General features: G+C 41.1%; 1 protein-coding gene across 1 annotated transcript; it reads right to left on the bottom strand.

Moving 5' to 3' along the window:
• Window positions 1-9,628: 9,628 nt before the first annotated feature.
• On the bottom strand, window positions 9,629-19,379 carry LOC108696427 (centromere protein U-like). Its single transcript, XM_041589066.1, has 3 exons — window positions 19,298-19,379; window positions 11,231-11,387; window positions 9,629-9,815 (listed from the first exon to the last, which is right to left on the bottom strand). The coding sequence occupies exons 1-3, from the start codon at window positions 19,336-19,338 to the stop codon at window positions 9,678-9,680; spliced, it is 336 nt and encodes a 111-aa protein (XP_041445000.1). The 5' UTR covers window positions 19,339-19,379; the 3' UTR covers window positions 9,629-9,677.
• Window positions 19,380-21,302: the final 1,923 nt, after the last annotated feature.

Here is a 21,302-nt window from a genome sequence, read left to right as displayed (position 1 = left end):
CAGAGGGGAAGGCAGAGATGAAGCTGAACTCTATTCCTCTGCCTTTTTGGTAACAACAATGTAGACTTGTGTAATGTGTAACTGTAAATATTGTAATTATTGTTTAGTCTAAGTGTAATCATTTATGTAGAACAATCAATTGATTTATTTTACAATACATCACTTTATTATACGCTCATAGGTGTCAATTCATTGTCTGCTTGCTCAAAAGAACCAGAAACTCTAGTAAGTGGGTTGAGGTATATTGATATTATTATTAATAATGATATAATATACTATATAAACTTACATTAGCCTGGCAAATTTTGTAACATGAACATGGTAATTAGGGTGTGTGGCCACAATGATGGGCATGGTCAAAAATTCACTGCACTACACGCGGCAACTTTTTTGTCCCTCTTTTTATTTCCAAAATGCTGGGAGGTATGCAGGCGTGAACATGCTCAGTTTGCTCCTCTCCCCTCCTTCCCTTCTCTCCTGTAATCTGAGCCCAGAGCTATAAGTGAGCAGGAAGAGACTCCGGCAGGAAGTGATGTCACACCAAGCTAATACTGTAGCTGCTATCCTAAACAAACAGAGAGCTTCTAGAGCTTTTTACTCAGGTGTGGTAAAACATTCTACAGAATAAATATAGCATTCTACCTGGCACTATTGTAGCTACCGGATTTTTTCCCAGTGTACTGCTAACCCAGTCCAACCCTGTATAAGGGAAAAGTACCCCCACGGGTATCCAGCAAACAATAAACAGCCAGCCCAGGGATACACTGCAAAGCAGGGACAAGCCTCTGTGTTTACTGCCAACTGGATTTCTGCTGTTTAATCCAGTAAACACATTGGTCTGTTCCTACTTTGCAGCATATCAATTATCGACTGTTTATTGTTTCCCAGATACACATCTGACCAGTTGGCCCATGACTATGCATCATGTGCCCTTACTCTATGTTCTCCATTTTAACTATAGATGAAAAGCTGGAAACCAGTTATTTCCTTTATGAAGCTCAGTCATGTCAGGCTTGATAAACTAATGCCCCTTATTGAGAGCCGGTCTAGTGGCTTCCCAGAAATATTTGTACAGGTGAATTCCTTATGCTCTTCACAATTCTGCCAATATATCCTAAATAAGTAGGATGGGCCAGTCACTAAGAGATAAATAGTGATAGGAGACCTAAAAGCCAGCCACAATGGGGCAAATTCACTAAAGTGCGAAGCGCCTAACGCTAGCGCAAATTCACTAGCGAAGTGAACCTACTCTAGCGCTACTTCCCACCCTTACGCCAGGCGAAGTTGCACTATGACGAAGGGACGTAACTACGCTAATTCACTAACTTGCGGATTTTACTGAACGTTACCTCTTGCGCCAGACTTGCCTTCGCCACCTCAGACCAGTTGAAGTGCAATAGAGTAGATAGGGATTGCTTCATAAAAAGTCAAAATTTTTTCTAAGTCCCAAAAAACGCTGGCGTCTTTTCCTTTTTTAAGGGTGATAGGCTGAAAAAGATTGTACATTTTTTTGGGGTACCCTCCCTCCCCCATACATATCTAACATATGGCACCTAAACTATACAGTGGCCACATGTATAGGGCAAAATAACAACTCTATTTTATTTTATGAAGCTTTCGCTGCTTGTGTAGTGTAATGTATTTGCGGCTACATATACGTCCATTGTACTTTAACTTGGTGCCGTATGCAAATTAGGCATCGCTAGAGTAACTGCGCTTTCCTTGACGAATTAACGCTAGCGCAACTTCGCTACCTTTCGCCTCCCTGAGCTCAACTTCTGATTTTAGTGAATTTAGTGTGGCGAAGCCTGCGCTAGCGCAACTCCGCAGGTTAGTGAATTTGCCCCTTTGTATCTAAAGCAACAGTGTGAGGCTAATATCTCTGCCCAGAAGAGAAACTGTCATTTGGACCCCACTGTCCTATGAGAGATTTCAGTGACAAGAATGCAATCCACTGTCTCACATACATTTTTGCATGGGGCACAAATTGAGTATTACAGTGGGGTCAGTTTAGGCCAATAGGTTTACCCTTTTAACCTGGGCCTCAGTTTGCAAAAGTCTAAAACACTTGGAGAGCTCTTAGTTTTGTGTTGGGGACATCCCTAATTCCTAAAGGATTTGTTGACGTCACAGACTATTTGAAACAAATGCAGCGCCAATTAAAGGGGTTATTCACCTTCCAATGCTTATTTTTTAGTTCAGTTGGTTTCAGATTTTTCCCCAGAAATAGACTTTTATCAACCATTTCTATTTTCACTTTGTGACCGTTTTTTCTCATACAGAAGTTTAATTTTTCACCTTCTTATGTCTTTCTAAAGCAACTTTGGGGGGGGGGGGTCGTCGACTCTGTAAACTGTTCAAAATTGATAAATTTAGTTGCTACATTTCTTATCTTTGTCCCTGGTGAGCAGAATCCCTGAGCTTTCCTGAGGGGTGGTTCACCTTTAAGTTATGGGGGTGTCACTACCCTCATCTAAAAAAAAAATTCTCTGTAAGTCTACAAATGTATTGTTATTGCTACTTTTTATTACTCATCTTTTTATTCAGGCCTCTCCTATTCATATTCCAGTCTCTTATTCAAACCAATGCATGGTTGCTAGGGTAATTTGATGAATATAGAAAGCTGGTATAGTTACCCTTTAGGATGTATTCTTATAGGTATCTTGAACCCCTGCTTCCATCCAAAGCAAAATCCAGTAATGCAAACAAGTATGTGGAAAGAATACCAACAGGCGCAAAAACTGCTTCAAAGGTGCCTGTGCAGCAGTTTTTGCGCCTGTTGGTATTCTTTCCACATACTTGTTTGCATTACTAGTGTAATTTGGACCCTAGCTACCAAATTGCTGACACTGTGGAGTTACTGAATAAAAAGCTAAATAACTCAAAAAACAGAAATAATAAAAAACAATTGCAAATTATCTCAAAATATCACTACTCTACATTATATTGGTATGGGACCTGTTATCCAGAATGCTCGGGACCTGGGGGTTTTCCGGATAAGAGATCTTTCCGTCATTTGGATCTTCATACCTTAAGTCTACTAGAAAATCATGTAAATTAAATAAGCCCTGTAGGCTGGTTTTGCTTCCAATAAGAATTAATTATATCTTAGTTTGGATCAAGTACAAGATACTGTTTTATTATTACAGAGAGGTTCACTTGAATTACAGAGCTGCCAGACTGAAACACCATTGATAGGAAAATTCAACTTCAGTTCTGGAAAAACGGTCAAAAATAAAGAAAGAAAGGGGCAAATAACCCCTTTAAGCAGCACCTGGACAGAATAATATGGTAGAGCATGAGGCTTACAGGTAATGAGGTTCACAGCAGTCACAAAGCATGTAACTTCCACAGAATTGGTCTAAGATTATTGACAGCTTTGATTTGTACTTTCACAAATATGGCGATGGCTACACCAACCTATACATGTAGCATAGAGACATTGAAAAGCTGTGGGTAATTCAAAGTACAATGTGAATTCTTTTGTGAAGAATTGGAAAATATTTTATTTTATAGTGTACAGGGACTGCAATAGACTCTAGTGTAGCCCCTGTGTATGCGAATGTATAAATATGAGAGCACATGTTCAGCCACCACATGTTAATGTACATATATGTCACTTTTAAAGTAATCATGGAAACCTTGACAGGTGCACAAAGTATCCCAAAACACCAAAGGTTCAGTAACTTGTCCAGGCTCACAAGGAGAAATGGAATGAGAGTCTCTAGCATGAGATCCCACATCACAGGCTGATCACTTCATCTCTAAGCCATCTCCTCCTCCTCCTCCTCCCTTAGAATGTATGGTTCACTTTATCACCACTATATGAGTGGCTGGGCAAGTGGAGCTTTTAGTGCGAGGACTGAATAAACCTGACACTGTACCAATCACCATCCTAAACATTTGCTTAAAGGGGAACTATTTTGAAAATGAAAATGTTATCTTATAGGGGGGCTCCTTTTGCTTAGAAGATGTATTAGAGCTCAGTCTATTAAAATCACCAGACGTCATGTCTCTCTAGATGCAGAATTTGTTTATAAGGCATTTTGTTAGATTTTGTTACTGGAATCAGTTATTTGAACAAGCTCTAATTCATCTGCTAGGAAAGGAAGCCCCCCTTCTATAAGATATATTGGATCTAACTGTCAATGAATATCTGACACCCAACTGCTGCATGAAGACAGAATGAAGAGAAACAGATGCTGAGAGAGGAATAGTGAACATATACTTGATTATTTCATACAGAATATTTAATTGATTGTATTTACAAAGTATAAATTACATTTTAATTTTTGCAATAGTTCCCCTTTAATTACCTGCCCAAGTCACAGATATTAATGGCAGTCTGCATAGTGACCCTCTGTAAAAGGAAATGGATTTTAAAACTTTTTTTTAATTACAAAGAGGCTACCCCAAAACTCATAAGGGGCACATTTACTAAGGGTCGAATTTCGAAGTGAAAAAAACTTCGACCATTAAAAAGTAGTAGTTCGATATTCGAAGTCGAAGTTTTTAATGATCAAATATGGGACTTTCCCTGGTTAATATGGCATCCTTTACAAGTGGGTAATCTCCACCCCCCACTTTCGACTGGACAGAGCACATTCCAAAGCAATTAGCTTTTAATTATAGTTTATATAAGTCCTCCCCCACCCATTCCTCCTTGTCTTTTTTTCATCTGTCCTACAGTTTGACTGGCGGAGTTTTTAATTAATTAATTAATTTATCTTTTTATTTGGCCCACGGGACCCTTGGTTGGCTCCCAAATCCAGTGGGGTAATTTTCTTTCACCCTTCTTTTTCTTCCCACTGAGAAAGTCTTGCGATACATGCCTGGTGGTTTGTTATGCAAGTAATAGAGAGCGTGATCCGAAGGATGCAATATACCTTACCTGGTGGTAATTGTAGCAGGGACGCGCAAGATATATCTCAAACCTGGTGGTTGTGAAAGAGGCGCCTGACACAGGGTTAAACGGAGCGAGGAGCGAAGCCCGCAGTGACGTTAGCGGTGACGTCAAAAAGTAGGCGGGGCTTGCGGACGCGCTGACGGTTACCAGGAAGTGGATTCCACGCGCACTAACCCTGAGTTGGGAGGTCGGCGTGTGGCTGTTCACTGAAGCGGTTGGCAGCAGATGCACAAGAGGCTGAATATTCAAGCGGTATACATTTGAAATAGAAGCCAGCTAATGGTATGGTGTTTGGTGAGAATACTCACGTTTATATATTTATTCAGCAGTTTTGCCATGGAGTCGCGTCTCTCACATAGCCCAGAGGTAGCTTGCAGAGATGAAAGGAGGTGGGCCATTATTTTTGTTTTTTCCACAATAAAAAGAAGGGTATAATGTCAGCAAAGTTTCGTTTCGGAGTAGAGCAACGTTTAGAGATCAGAAGGCATATCGACCGGGAAGAGAGTATAATCAACCACAAAGTTGGAAGAGAGGTCAAAGTACATCTGCAAGGGTTGAGAGAGGCAGAAGCTCAACAACAAGAGGCGCAAGAAGATATTTCTGATAGAGGCAGCCCAAACCCAAAACATCCCCAGAAGATTATCGAAGTTTATAGGGATTTGGGCAAAGTCAATATCAGATCAGTGGGTGTTAGGTACAATAAAGAAAGGATATTGTCTAGAATTCAAGATGATTCCTCGGAAGGATCAATTGATTATTTCAGAGATTCCACACAACAGGGAGAAGAAAAGAATTCTCTTCAATTATGTGGAACAGTTACAGAAGCAGGGGGCGATTACAGTAGTACCAGAGCCTCAGCAAGGATTCTATTCACCCATTTTCATGCTAAAAAAGAGAACAGGAGATTTCAGACCAGTGCTAGATCTGAGAGAACTCAACAAACATCTGGTCGTGAAACCATTCAAGATGGAATCATTGTTCACAATAATTCCAGAAATCAGTCCAGGAGATTGGATGTTGTCAATAGACTTGAAGGATGCGTATTTACACATCCCAGTGGCAAGAGCGCACCAGAGATTTCTTTGTTTCACAGTGGGAAAGAATCAACATTTTCAATTCACTTGTCTGCCATTCGGCCTGGCAACGTCACCAAGAGTGTTTTCAAAGGTGCTTATTACGTTAATAGCACAATTAAGAAGACAAGGAATTAGTGTCTATCATTATTTAGACGACATTCTCCTCCTGGCAAAAGAACCTCACAGTCTGAAGATACATCGAAATCTAGTTATTACATTTCTGGAAAAGCATGGTTGGGTCATCAACCAAGAAAAAAGTCAATTAGTACCTTCTCAAGATCTAGTATACCTGGGAGCAAGGTTCTGCACAGGCAGAGCAATAGTTACAATCCCAGAGGAAAAGAAAGAAAAGATAAAACAGAAAATTTGTTGGATGATGGAAAGATTAGAGTGTACAGCAAAGCAGTACATGAGTGTTGTGGGCCTCTTAACATCAACAATACCCATGTTGCAGTGGGCAAGATGGAATATAAGAATACCACAAAGAGAGTTTCTAACCCAGTGGGATGTGAGGACTCAAGATTGGGAACAGAAGATTTTGATCCCCAGGAGAGTGAAGACAGCATTGACATGGTGGTTGAAGGACAGTCATTTGGCAAAAGGCAGAAGGTTAGGAGACATAAGATGGGAAGTCCTAACAACAGATGCCAGTTCCACAGGTTGGGGAGCATATTGGAGAGCAGAAGTAACACAAGGAACTTGGTCGCAGAAGGAGAGTGTACTTCCAGCAAATGTTCGAGAACTGAGAGCAGTAGCATTAGCCCTACAGAACTTTGGACATTTCTTCAGAGGAAAATCACTAATGGTTCGAGTGGACAACACGACAGTAAGGTGTTATCTGGAGAAACAAGGAGGAACCAGAAGTGTTCAATTGATGAAGGAATTGAAACCAGTAATGACTTGGGTACAGAACAATCTACAAGATCTGTCAGCGATCTATCTGCCAGGAATAGAAAACAGTATAGCAGACTTTCTGAGTCGGAGTCGATTAGACAGACACGAATGGCAGATCAGTCAACAAGCTTTCGAAAAGATTGTACACAGGTGGGGACGACCAGTAATAGACTTGATGGCGACAAGAGAGAACAGGAAGGTACATCAGTTTTATTCGAGATTTCCCGATCCAGCAGCAATAGCAACGGATGCATTGACACAGGATTGGAGCACCGGTCTTCTGTATGTCTTTACACCTATTCCATTAATCGCGAGAGTACTAAGGAAGATAAGACAGGACCAAGCAGAAGCTGTGGTGATTATCCCAGATTGGCCAAGGAGACCATGGTACCCATTACTCAGGTGGATGGTGATAGACAATCCAATGCAGTTGACAAACATACCCGATTTGTTAACACAGGGTCCAGTGAGACATCCACAAGCCCATGCACTAGCCCTCAAGGCATGGTATTTGAGAGGGATAGATTAGTTGAAGTAGGAATACCATCTTCAGTAGTTGAGACCATGATGAATTCACGGAGATCATCGACAAATAAAGCATATCAAAGAACATGGAAAGTTTTCATGGAATATCTCAAAGAGAGACAGATTTCAGTAAAAGAGATGACAATATCAAATATTTTGGAATTTTTACAGAGGGGGCTGGAGAAGGGTTTAAGTTTACGAACCCTAAAGTCTCAGGTGTCAGCAATTTCAGCTTTTACGGGAAAAGCTTGGGCTCAAGAGCCAGCTATGATACAATTTATGGCAGCTATATTCAGGATGAGACCTCCTAGAAGAAACATCTCCCCGTCATGGAATCTACCGCTAGTATTGGAGGCATTGACGGGACATCCTTTCGAACCTCTACAAGAGGTATCAGACACAATTCTAACCCATAAGACAGTCTTGCTGACAGCAATAACCTCAGCAAGAAGGGTTAGTGAATTAAGAGCTATGTCATCTAAAGAACCTTTCACAGTGATCCAGGAAGATAATGTTATTTTAAGGTTAAATCCGGAGTTTCTACCGAAGGTGTTGACATCGTTCCATTTGGATGCGGAGGTAGTACTTCCGGCATATTTTCCAAAGCCTCAGGGTGAACAGGAGGAAAAGTGGAACACTTTGGATTTAGTCAGATGCTTGTCCATTTATTTGAAGAGAACAGCTGGTTGGAGAAAGTCTCAACAATTGTTTGTTATTCCTTCTGGAGTAAAGAAGGGACAGGCGGCAGCCATCTCCACCATAAGTAGGTGGATAATTACAGCAATCCAGAAGGCTTACAGGTCAAAGGGAAAACAGATTCCTGAGGGAATTAAGGCACACTCCACTAGAGCTGTAAGTGCTTCATGGGCTATGGAGGCACAAATATCTCCAGAAGTGGTCTGTAAGGCTGCTACATGGAGTTCCTTCTCAACTTTTTTGAAACATTATCGTTTGGATGTGAGATCGGCAGCGGAAACAGAATTCCGACAGTGTTCTGTCAGCAGTCCAATCTTACAAAGAATAAAAATTTGTTTTCTGTGCTCAAATGCAATATGGATTTCTGTTATTTATAAACTTATAACCCACCCTGGATACTGCTTATATATATCCCACTTGTAAAGGATGCCATATTAACCAGGGAAAAAAGAAAATTAATATCATACTTACCGAAATTTTCTTTTCCTGGTTAATAGATGGCATCATTTACAAGACCCTCCCTAAGTGGCTGAATTATGAGACAAGGAGGAATGGGTGGGGGAGGATTTATATAAACTATAATTAAAAGCTAATTGCTTTGGAATGTGCTCTGTCCAGTCGAAAGTGGGGGGTGGAGATTACCCACTTGTTAATGATGCCATCTATTAACCAGGAAAAGAAAATTTCAGTAAGTATGATATTAATTTTCTTTTATTCGATCGAAGTAAAATCATTCGATCGACCGATTAAAACCTTCGGTTCGAACGATTTAATCAAACGATTTTCAAAAAAAACAAAAACAAAATTCAACTTCTAAAAACTAGGTTCTAGGAGGTCACCATAGGCTAACATAGCAATTCAGCAGGTTTACGGTGGCAAAGTGTCGAAGTTTTTTTTAAAGAGATAGTACTTTATTTTCGATTGGTCGAATATTCAAAGTATTTTCAATTCGAATCGAAGTCGAATTCGGCCTATTCAATGGTCGAAGTACCCAAAAAATTACTTCGAAATTCGAAGTTTTTGAATTCGAAAATTCACTTTGACCCTTAGTAAATGGGCCCCTAACATTTGTCATTAGATTGTAAGAAGGTAATGGCAAATGTGGAGAAACATAAAGCAATACTGACACAGTTCCATACCTATTTGGCATTGTCTTACTGAAATATCCCTGAAAAAGGAGTTGTGTGGATGGCAGCACATGCTGCTGCAAAATCGCTCTTTATAGCATTGCACAACTTCTCTAGTCTTTTGTTGCCCCTGACCCAACTTTCTTAAAACGTGTTTTTGGCCACATATCCAAATTGAGAGAGAGAGAGAGAGAGAGAGAGAGAGAGAGAGAGAGAGAGAAATGAAACGGAAAATGACTCGTATAGATTGAGATGTGGGACAGATGCGCACATAAAATATGTGATAAGTATAAAATCCTTAAAATCGATTTCCAGTAACGTTACTTATTGAAAACGTCTTCGCAACAGTCACATGTGTGCCAATAAACATGAAATCCTGCAAAAAGGTAGCTACGGATACGGAATACACCAAAAATGTTTTATGTGCTAAAAAAAAATTGGAATGGAGAATCATTAAGATGACACCAGGTCGTTTTTCTTCTGCTGATCAACGAAACTCTGTAGCTTAGCATTAATATTCTGGAAATGACTCTCAGCTCGGAAAATGGTTTCTGATTGTTGCAGCAGAGCAGCGATGCTCGACATTCCATACTAAAAGAAAAAAAAAATGTCATATAGAGAAATTAACTGATGGGAAAGTGATTGAGAGAAAGAATAGTAGAAAAGGGACGCGACATGCAGGTGATACTGGTGCAGGGATTAGCCATGTATGGCTGCCTTAAAGGAGAAACAAACCCTTAATCAAAAAAAAAGACCCTAACATGCCTACCCTACATAGATCCCCCTCCCTCCACCCCCCAGCCTAGCTGCCCCCCTGGGCAAATGCCCCTAACTCTTTACTTATCCCTCCATGCAGATTCTTTCCAGCGGAGTTCGCGGGTGACATCTTCTTCTCTTCGGTAATCTTCGGAATGAGACCAGCGAAGCGGCGCATGCGCAGTTGGATCAATTTCCTGTTTTGCGACAACTGCACATGCACCGAAACTCACGAAAAATTGGCGAAGCGCCATCTCATTCCGAAGATTATCGAAGCGGCTGAAGATGGCGTTGTGAACTCCGCTGGACAGAATCTGCATGGAGGGATAAGTAAAGAGTTAGGGGTTGTTTCTCCTGTAACAGTTGCTCCATTACGGCCTTTTACTGCTACAAGTAATGAATAAACTACTGCAGCAGCTTGTAGAACGTCAGCTATTGAGCTGCTACCAGGAAATTGTAATTTACCATAAACGGGCTGACAATGATAATACCTGTAACTTATACTTTGTTGATACTTTCTGGTATGACGGGTTGTTAATACTTATTACACTGCATTTACATTTTCACTTTACATTCACTTTACATTGCCACTAGAGAGAAATGTATGTTCATAGAGGTCTATGCACCTAGTCACACTGATTTACAGATTTAAATATTCGTTTTAAATAATCATCTCTCAAACAAAGCCCTTGAGGGTTAAATATTTAGATCCTCTTCTGTTCGCCCTCTGGTCTCTCATGCAAACTATTACCTGTTTGGTAGAATTAAAAGTACTACAAACCAGACAGCCACAGAACATAACATTTCATAATTCAAAAATTAAAAATAGTATGAATACCAAATGGAAAATGTTATATGATACAATTACCAACATCATAAGAAAAATTTATTTTAAGGTGAAGTGCACTTGGCACTAGTTTTTGTTTTCAAAAATCCCTGTGATGCCTTAAGCGTACGTTGGTAAAGTAAAGCTATCTCATTTTATAAAACATTACAATAAATGCAATAAAAATAGTTAAATTCTAGTATGCTATAAAAACAAAGTACAAAAATATTTAGAAACCTACAGAGCCAAAACTCTGGACTTGAGGCGGCAACTTAAACCAAGAGCAGAGTCTGATTAAAGATAATTATTGTTCATTGTGTTATTAGGTATTTGGGCAGCTTTATTCAAAGGTAATGAAACAGGGAACACTTCTTTAAGCTTCCCACATTTGATTTATGCACCAATTATGGTTTCACAAACTTACAGTTTCTCGAGTCCCTGGGTGTTGGGCCTTAAATGCCATGTAATTGTTTTGCAGCTCTTTGAGATTGTCTAGGAAAGAGTGGGCTTTATTTAGGCAGGATTTCTGCTCTTCCTGTTCTGCATATTCTTTTTGCAATTTTTTCAGCTTTGGCTCATTCCTGAAAAACACATCAAAAACACATCAGTTCATCTGGAAATATAAATTATTTGTGTCCTTCGTAGTTCATATTTTAATTACCATTAAAGATACAATACAGTAAAATACAAGGGCCTAAAGCCAGTCATACACAAGCACAATAAAGGCTGCCAATTCACAGCATATTGCCCCATGTATGGGGCCCACCGATGGGCCAGCAGACCGATATCTGGCCTATAATTGTGCAGATATTAAATGTGCAGGGTTTGAAAACCCTTCCATACTAGGAGTAAATCCGAGTCTCCAAAGGCCCCATTATTGGCCCCCACTGGATATGATTGGGAGGTAGCACAGACTATTACAGTCCAAGTAAAATGACCCTATGTTAAGAAAAGTGAAAGCATCTACTGTATATCCATCCACATCATATCATAACAAAAACGCACCAATGACACCACTTCTGTTTCAATATGTTTATTGACAGAAATAAAAAGAAATTTGCGTAACATACAATGTAAAGAATTTACATCACCTCTGTGGAAATACAATCAAATACTGGAATCATAAGACAACGAGACGATGGTGTAAATAAAAACAAAAGATCAACATAAGTCAAATGACTGTCCATCAGTGAGCGTTAAAACAGAGCAAACTTGCATTACATATATTTATGAACGTGGTACAGAGAAATCAAAGACACTTGTCAACAAAAAAAAATAAGAAAGAAAAGAAAAAATAAATAAATAAATAAATAAATAAATAAAAAAAAGGGGGGGGGAGAAAGGAAAATAAAAGGGTAGACCACCAGGTAATCACACAAATCAAACAATCAAGTGTATCAAATGTAAGTTACAGCATATATATGGGGAGTATAAGCAGAATCAAACATCAGCACAGCAGTTCCAAGCAATTGCCATACAAAGGAGCCATGTCAATTCAGTCAGAATATGGTACAAAATACTATGATGGGTCCCATGTTAAAGGGGTTGCCTGCCCAGACCTTATAAGGAAAGAGTAGAAACCGGTAGGGTTCCGTGGAATCTGTAATCTATCCAAGGTTGCCAGACGTCAACAAAGGCCTGATATTTATCTAGGTGGATACTAGTCAACTTTTCATTAATGAGAATCCAATCCAATTTCACTCTAACATTATTGTACTGCAGGGACGAAGATTTCCACGCCTTAGCAATAACCTGTCTGGCGGCCAAGAAAATATGATTAAGTAAGCGGACCTGTTTCCTGGGGACATCACGAGGGACAGCTCCCAATAAGGCAACATATGGGTCCCGTTTTAAGTTAAGATGTAACACAGAAAAAATAAGGGTATAAATCCGTATCCAGAATCTCACAGCTATGGGACATGTCCACCAGATATGGAACAGGGACCCTGATGCAGAACAACCCCTGTAACATGTATCGTTGCAATCGGGATAAAATTTAGCTAATCGTACTGGGGTCAAATACCAGCGAAATAATACCTTATAACCAGCCTCCAGCATAACTGTGTTGATAGAACTTTTGCGCGTATTGTCCCAAAGTCGGAACCAGTCCTGTTCAGGCAATGACTTTCCGATATCCTTTTCCCATTTAGTGATATAAGGTAGATCGAGCAAGCTGGCTGGCGTATTGAATTGCAAGTATAGAATTGAAATGGCTCCTTTAGGGGCTGTACCCTTTGTACACCAACGTTCATAAAACGAGCTAGATAAATCATGAGTTTTGGTAGAATTCCAACATTTCTGTACAAAATGTAAAACCTGATAAGCTCTGAATCTCTCCGAATCTGGAAGTTGATAGTGATCTAAAAGATATTGGATAGTGTAGGGACCTCTGGAGTGTATTAGGGATTTAACAAACACTAGCCCATTTAATATCCACCAATGAAAAAGGTGTTTTTGCAAACCAGCTAAGAAAGCAGGGTTCCCAAATATTGGTGCTGCAGGAGTATGAGGTGTAATAAATGGGTGCTTACGAGATACTATATCCCATACGTGTAGGGAACAAGCCAAGCAAGGGCTCATAGTTTTAGGACGGGATTTCCTGGGCAGCCAAAGCAATGAGGAGGCAGTACAGGGGGTAACAAAGGCATTCTCGATAGCAACCCACTGAGGAGGGTCAGAGGTGCTATGCAAATTCGGGAGTTGACACAATTGTGCTGACCAGTGATAGTATCTAAGATTAGGCAGACCTAAGCCGCCAGTAGATAACGATCTATAAAGGATATTTCTATTCACCCTGGGAAATTTATTGTTCCACACAAACTTGAGAATCTTAGATTCAAAATTCTTTAAATCCCGAAGGTTGAGCGATAAGGGGAGCACTCTAAAGAAATACAATAATTTAGGGAATAGTGTCATCTTAATAGCCCAAATGCGACCTATCCATGAAATATGATATTTGCCCCAATCTTCCAGGCACTTGCCCAGTTTGCGATAAATATGGGAATAATTAACTTTGTATAAGGTATCATAGGAATTTGTCAAATGGACGCCTAAAAAGGAGACTGAGGTCTTCTGCCATTGAAAGGAGAAATTAAGGGTAAGCAATTTGGTTACATCATGAGGAAGTCCTATATTGAGAGCCTCAGTTTTTCCCGGATTAATAGTTAACCCTGAAAGGTTACCAAATTTGGTCAAAATGTTGTATAGATTAGGCAGGGACGTCATGGGCTGAGTCAAAAAGAGGGTCACATCATCAGCAAAAAGGCTAATTTTGTGTTGTCTATCATTGATCTTGAGGCCTCGAACATCTGGATTAGTCCTGATCGTCTCCGCTAGGGATTCAATGGCTATATTAAATAATAAAGGGGATAAGGGGCAACCCTGTCTGGTGCCTCTTAAGATTGGGAAGGATTCGGACACGTTGCAACCAATACGAACTCTGGCCGTAGGGGACTTGTACAGGGCCGCCAGCCATGTAAGGAAATTGAGGCCAAAACCTCTGTCCGACAAAGAGGACCAGAGGAAGGTCCAAGAGATGGAATCAAATGCTTTCCTAAAGTCTAGTTTGAGAATCATAGCTGGTTGCAAAGTTGACTTAGCACGAGCTGTCAGCAATATGAGCCGTCGTACTGCGTCGGAGGCCTGACGGCCCCGCACAAATCCCACCTGATCATTGTGAATTAAGTGGGGCATGATAGGGCCTAATCTAGTAGCCAAAATTTTTGCCAAAAGTTTAACGTCAATATTTAACACTGATATGGGTCTAAAGTTCCGGCAGTCAGTAGGCTCAGGTGAGTGTTTAGGTATAGGGGAAATGTTAGCTAGTAACGATACTGGAGTAAAATGTTCTCCTGAGAGCAAACCGTTAAACATATTAGTCATGTGAGGGGCCAATATATGGATGAACTTTTTATAATAAATGGCAGAAAAGCCATCAGGGCCTGGTGATTTAGATAAATGTAGGGAAGAAGTAGCCGAAATCACTTCCTCTATGGTAACCTTAGCTTCAAGTCGATCTTTTTGTTCAGGGGAGAGGCGGCAAAGGTTACACTGTTGTAAGAACTGGAGTATAGCAGTTTTAGAAGGTTTAAGGCTGTTGGAGTAAAGTTTACGGTAATACCGTGAGAATTCCTTCACAATGGCTCGAACAGATCTAATTAGTCTGCCGGAAGTCCCTGTAAGCATGGTGATTGGAGTAAAATCAAGTCTATTATTGAGGCGACGTGCCAATAACCGGGTGGGTTTGTTGGTTTGGGTATAGAGTTTCTGCTGAGACCAGCGTAGGGCCTTTTCTGCAAGCAAGGTGAGGACTAAATCTAACTGAGTTTTGAGGGACTCTATGTGGGACTCCAGGGAAGGTGTAGGCTTGGTGCTAAAGTCAAGAGAAGCTTGGGTAAGTTCTTTCGTGAGTGAGACAATTTCCTGTTCCCTGGAGCGTTTCCTCTGGGAACCTACCTGGATCAAAGTGCCTCTCAAAACTACCTTATGGGCTTCCCATAATAGAGTAGATGAGGGAACAGAGCTTTTGTTATCCTGAAAGTAATTTCGAAGCGTCTGTTCCACTTGTTGTACTACCTCCGGGATTTTCAAAAGTGACTCATTAAGGCGCCAGCTAAATTCCCCTGTCGTATTATAAATCTGAGAAATGGTCAAAGCAATAGGGTCATGGTCTGACCAAGGTGTCACCAAGATCTTAGACACATGAGGGAGGTCAAAAACCTGTTGGGAAACCCAAATATGATCTATCCTAGAATGGAGCTTGTGGGGATGGGAGTAATGAGTGTATTGTCTGGTCATAGGATGGTCCTCTCGCCAAACATCCACCAACCCTAAATGCAACATGCCCCGTTTAACCTTCTGAACATCAGGGTGACGTTTTACTACGGTCTGGGGAGGGCGGTGAAAGGGCTGTTGCCTATCCCAGAAGGAGTCCAAGATCAAGTTTGTATCACCACATAGTATAATTTTCCCTGTCTCAGCATGAGAAACATAAGTGAGTAGGCTATCAAAAAACTGGGCTTGGGAAACATTGGGAGCATAATAAGAAATAATCGAGAAAAGCTTGCCCTCTAGTTCGAACGTAAGAACCAAAAATCTCCCTTCAGGGTCAGAGTAGGTGTCTCGAATAAGCAATGGCAAACCCACATGGATACAGATAGCTACACCCCTGGTCTTATTATCACTATTCGCTAGATATACTATAGGGTATTGTTTATGAAAATATTTGGGGTAGGATTGCTTGGAGAAATGTGTTTCTTGCAGACATAAGATATCAGCTCTAAGAGAATTATAGTACATAAATGCTTTTTTCCGTTTCACTGGGGAGTTAAATCCCTGTACATTATGAGATAATATGGTGAGCCCCATGAATATCAAACGGAGAAACCAGATTAAGCTGAAAAGGGAGTAACATTCGAGAGCCGGGACCTATGGGAAGGAGAATAGCAGAGCACAAAAACCAAAATGACAATAGCACCAACTGCAAAAATGCCACATAGTCCCATACGTAAGATTGTTCAAACAATAGTGGTCTAACAAAAAAATAAGAATAATAAAAGAAAAAATGAAAAAGGAGAAAAAACCATAACAACAATGTACAACAGGCGCTAGCACTAAAGGTGGTAGACTCGCTAGCCACCATGGTTAGCGCCAAACTGGGGGTATCAAAAAACTCCACGGGTCCTTCCCGTTGTTCCTGAAGGTAAAGGCACTTGGTACCCCCCACTAAAAGGAGGGAAAGGCTGGAAATTGCGTGACACATCTCGGTGGGAAGGTAGTAAAGGGTAGAACCAGAACACGGTGCAGCTTGAGAGGCAGCGAAGATACACATTATGGATCAGAAAAAAAAAATAAAAAGTTCAGCCTCAAGGAAACTCCAAAAAAAAAAAAATAAAGTGGAACATATTGCGTCATATGTAGTAGGGTAATAAAAACAATAAGTATGATGTCCAATACTGTATAAAGGGCTTACATCGGGAAACCGAGAATGTCAGTGTCACTGTATTTCAAGTCTCAATCAAAGGGACTTACCCTCCAAACGAAAATATCGAGAAAGAGCTGCCATACCTCCGACAACGGACTTGTAAGGGCCAAACGGGGAGAACATCCCCACAAGGGGACAAACCGGTAGACATCCATGCCACAGGGTAAGCATCAGGGATCGGACTTCTGAGATAAGGCCAATGCTGTCGTTCTTCTGGTAACCGGTTTGCCTACCGTGCGCCAAATCGGAGAAACCGCCCTCATGGTCTGCGGGGAGGATGATGGCGAAGATGGAGGGAGTGACGTAATTAGCTTCAAGCGCTGAAGAAGTTCCATGGCCGACTCCAGATCTGAGAAGGAGTGTTGCTTATTGTTAAATGTAAACGCCAGGCGAAATGGAAAGAGCCACCGGTATCTAATGCCATGGTGCTGGAGGACATGGACAACGCCGGCAAAGGTTTTGCGTCTCTGTAAAGTAACAGGTGCAACATCAGCGTATATCTGGAATTTAACACCGTTATACTCCAAGGTCTGAGAAGCCCGTGCTGCTTGGAGGGCCTTCACTTGGGTTTGATGAAAGTGCAGCCTGAGGACAATGTCTCTAGGCGGGCCATCTTGGGATATAGGCCGAAGAGCGCGATGCACTCGATCGCATTCAAACCTTTCGGATGGTAGGTCAGGTAGGAGCATAGAGAGAATAGCGTGAGTTACCGTTGGCAGGTCCGTCTCAGATTCCGGAATCCCCCGGATGCGCAAGTTGTTGCGACGAGACCTGTTATCGGAGTCCTCCAGCTTATCCATGGCTTCCTTAAGCTGCGTTTGAAGTAGGACGATGTCCTGTTCATGGGCATCCAGCACCGTTACCACGTCATCAATCTTAGTTTCCACTACGTCAATCCGCTGGCCCAACTCATGCATCTGGCCTGCAACCCCTTTAGTGATATCGGCAGCTGTTCCGGCCAGTTCTTGTTGCAGCAAGGCCTTAAACTGCCCCATCAAGTCCGAGGTCTGGACGCCACCCGAAGGAGGCGGGAGTGAATCGGATTGCGAATCAAGGCCCTGCCAGGAATCTTCCTGCTGCGTCGCCATCGACTTAGGAGAGGGAGGCGGAGGCTTCCGCAGGAATGACGCAATGGTATTCGCTGTGCCTTTAGACGATTGAACGGAGCCTTTCTTCTCCCGTTGCCGTCTCCTATTAGCCATCCGATGGGTCAGTAGAGGTTTAGAGGTATATTACCGTAAAATGGAACGGTCAGCTCAAGTGCAAGGGGCAAAAATGAGGGATAAGGCTTCCGTGGACGAGGAGCGATCTCACACCACCGCCATCTTGGATCGCGCCTCACGTGACACCCCCAATGACACCACTTATCTTAATTTTGGGGAATCTTGTTTAACTGATAATACACCATGCTGTTCTCAGCATTCAGCGCACGTTGAATTTGACTGGGATGGTACATTGTTAATGAATTTGAAAACAACACATACTTCATTCAAATGTACTCTAAATCAAGTTATCTTTAACAACCAGGGGAACACACTGTTCGTCCAGAATCTGAAGGTAGGTATATAAAGAAAGTGAAAGGTTTAGGTTGAGTGTAGCCACTCAACCACAATGACATATATGAACCTTTTGGGAGGCAGTTCTAGCAGTAATATCTTCAGTCTCTAGCAACGCAAGTAGGTTTTTCTGGATTGAAAAAATATCATGTCCACAGTTCCACTGGGCAGGGGGGAAAAGGATCAGCAGATGTTACAGGAGCTTCCTTTGTATCGATCCACCCATGATGCAGCCGGTTAAATAAACTGAATTGTGGCTGTTTCACCTAATTAAGGATGTGAAGTAGCTAGTTGCTCTAATCACTCAAATTGATGTTTAGGTAGGTAGGAGACATATGGGTAGAATAATCAGTTCCAGGTTGTTTTGTTTAACATCTATTTATAAAAAAAAAATCAAGCAAAAGAAAAATATATGAAGGGGTATTAGCCATTTGCCCTTCCATTTAATAACTAGTGCTCTAAGGACATAAAACCCTGCCAACAGATGGTCAGAAAGGACGGGAAAAAACGGTCACGTTTTCTTTGTAATATTATTGTTCAATTGCCGGTGCTAGTACTGTGTTGCAGCTGCATGAAACTGTAGGCAACTTCATGTGCCCTTAAATAGTCAATTCTGGGTCAATCTCCTGCAGAATCAGGTTAGGAGAGGAAAAAAAATATCTGACTTGCAATAAAATATGGGGAGAGGATCAATTTTATTACACTTTGGATTCCAGCAATATCCAACCAGATCGAAATACAGAAACATTACTGCCATCCAAGTGCAGTCCGTACTTCTTCTGTTGTTGTGAGCTGCTGACAGCAAAATATTTATTTACTCCCATATGTCTCAGATGTCTCAGATTTTGTTTGTATGTTAGCTGCACAAGCATTTTACCCAACATTTGCTAGAAAAGTATCTGAATGTTACACTGCACTTTCAGGCTGTGGAAATGAGGATGGTATAAGTTACTCAATCAGTTCCTCTCTCACATGAATTAACTTTTTCCTCATCTTTCCAATTTCCAGTTTTAACTGTAAGATACAATAATAAATGGTATAAAATACATTAAAGCATTGTTCTTTAACATGTAGCTTTCTAGTGGATTCTGAATTGCAATTCCTGCCTCGCGAATGCACTGACCTGGGGAATCATGTGAGTGAATACAAGACATGTTAGCTAAACATAAGTGGTAGGAAAGCTTTTCAAAGGTTTAATAAAGGATGAGATACTGGACTTCATAGCTAATCATAATACTATGAGTTTGTGCCAGCATGATTTTATGCATAATAGATCTTGCCAGACTAACTTAATTTCTTTTTACGAGAAGGTAAATAAAGACCTCGATTCTGGGATGGCAGTGGATGTGATTTACTTAGACTTTGCTAAAGCATTTGATACAGTGCCACACAAAAGGTTACTGGTAACATTAAGGAATGTTGGTCTGGAACATAGTATTTGTACCTGGATAGAGAACTGGCTAAAAGATAGACTACAAAGAGTGGTGGTGAAGCGAACATTTTCAAATTGGACCAGTGTTGTTAGTGGAGTACCGCAGGGCTCTGTACTAGGTCCCTTGCTTTTCAACTTGTTTATTAATGACCTGGAGGTGGGCATTGAAAGTACTGTTTCTATTTTTGCAGATGATACAAAATTGTGCAGGACTATAGGTTCCATGCAGGATGCTGCCACTTTGCAGAGTGATTTGTCTAAGTTGGAAAACTGGGCAGCAAACTGGAAAATGAGGTTCAATGTTGATAAATGCAAGGTTATGCACTTTGGCAAAAATAATATAAATGCAAGTTATACACTAAATGGCAGTGTGTTGGGAGTTTCCTTAGGATCTAGGGGTCTTTGTAGATAACAAGTTGTCTAATTCTGGGCAGTGTCATTCTGTGGCTACTAAAGCAAATAAAGCTCTGTCTTGCATAAAAAAGGCATTAACTCAAGGGATGAAAACATAATTATGCCTTTTGTATGTTATTTCAGTGATTATATTGCAATTTTGGGCAGTGCTCTTGCAGAGAGTGGCAGGTGGGAGTGGATCAAACCTTGTCCATGGCCGCACCCTATCCCCTTGTTGGCTCCCTGCGATTCCTCCAGCTCGTGATGTCCGTCACTTATTTATATTCTTGCACCTGCCCTGCCCCCTTGACAGCAGGGGCAGTTATATGGTGCAACGGTTAAGGCTGGGGTATGTAAGGTACAAGTCGACTTTTTATCAACCTATGCATTTCTAGAGGGGGAGTATGAATTCTTATGGGTGAAAAAGTACCCAGTGTGCCATTAACCTTAATATCTGACTGAGCTCTAAACAGTTGTTGATTAGAGAGTCTATTGTTGGACACTAACAGGCAACTAATAACTGCACATATATGGCCAACTTTACTCTGTCAATAAACATATAATAATTATTATGATTGCTGTGGGCCCACAATAGTAGTAAAGATTAAGACAATAGATGCTATCATAGCAAATATAACGTTGAAAAGGAATGTATTCTTTAGCGATGAAAGAAAATGTGCACCAAGTCCCCTCCTATGCATGGTTTATACTAAAAACACCCGAGAAGCTTCAACAGGGCCGCCAGCAGGGGGGCAGAGGGGGTACTACTGTACTGGGCCTAGCTGTGCTGCACTTTTCGAAATAGCCGGGCCCCCCTTGACAGCACCAAAGCAGTGCCTGGCTGCCTGGCTGCCTGCAGTCTTTGTAGTCCCGAACCACCGAAGTCCCGAACAGCCGAAGTTGAAGTCCCCAAGCCATGAATAGATCCGAAATCACAAAAGGAGCAGAAGTTGCAGTCCTGAAGCCATGAGTTTAGTTCTACTGAACACCAATGTGTGGTTTTTTTTTAAAAAAAAAATGTAAACCCCTGGCCACCAATGTATTATTTTAATACTCTATAGGCCCCTGCCACCAATATGTTGTTTAAAAATAAATACTCTCTGGGCCCCAGATGTTTATTTTTATTCGAGTG

This window comes from Xenopus laevis, chromosome 1L (genome assembly GCF_017654675.1).
Source record: "Xenopus laevis strain J_2021 chromosome 1L, Xenopus_laevis_v10.1, whole genome shotgun sequence".
NCBI classification, from domain to species: domain Eukaryota; kingdom Metazoa; phylum Chordata; class Amphibia; order Anura; family Pipidae; genus Xenopus; species Xenopus laevis.
This window is presented reverse-complemented; position numbering and strand designations above follow the sequence as displayed.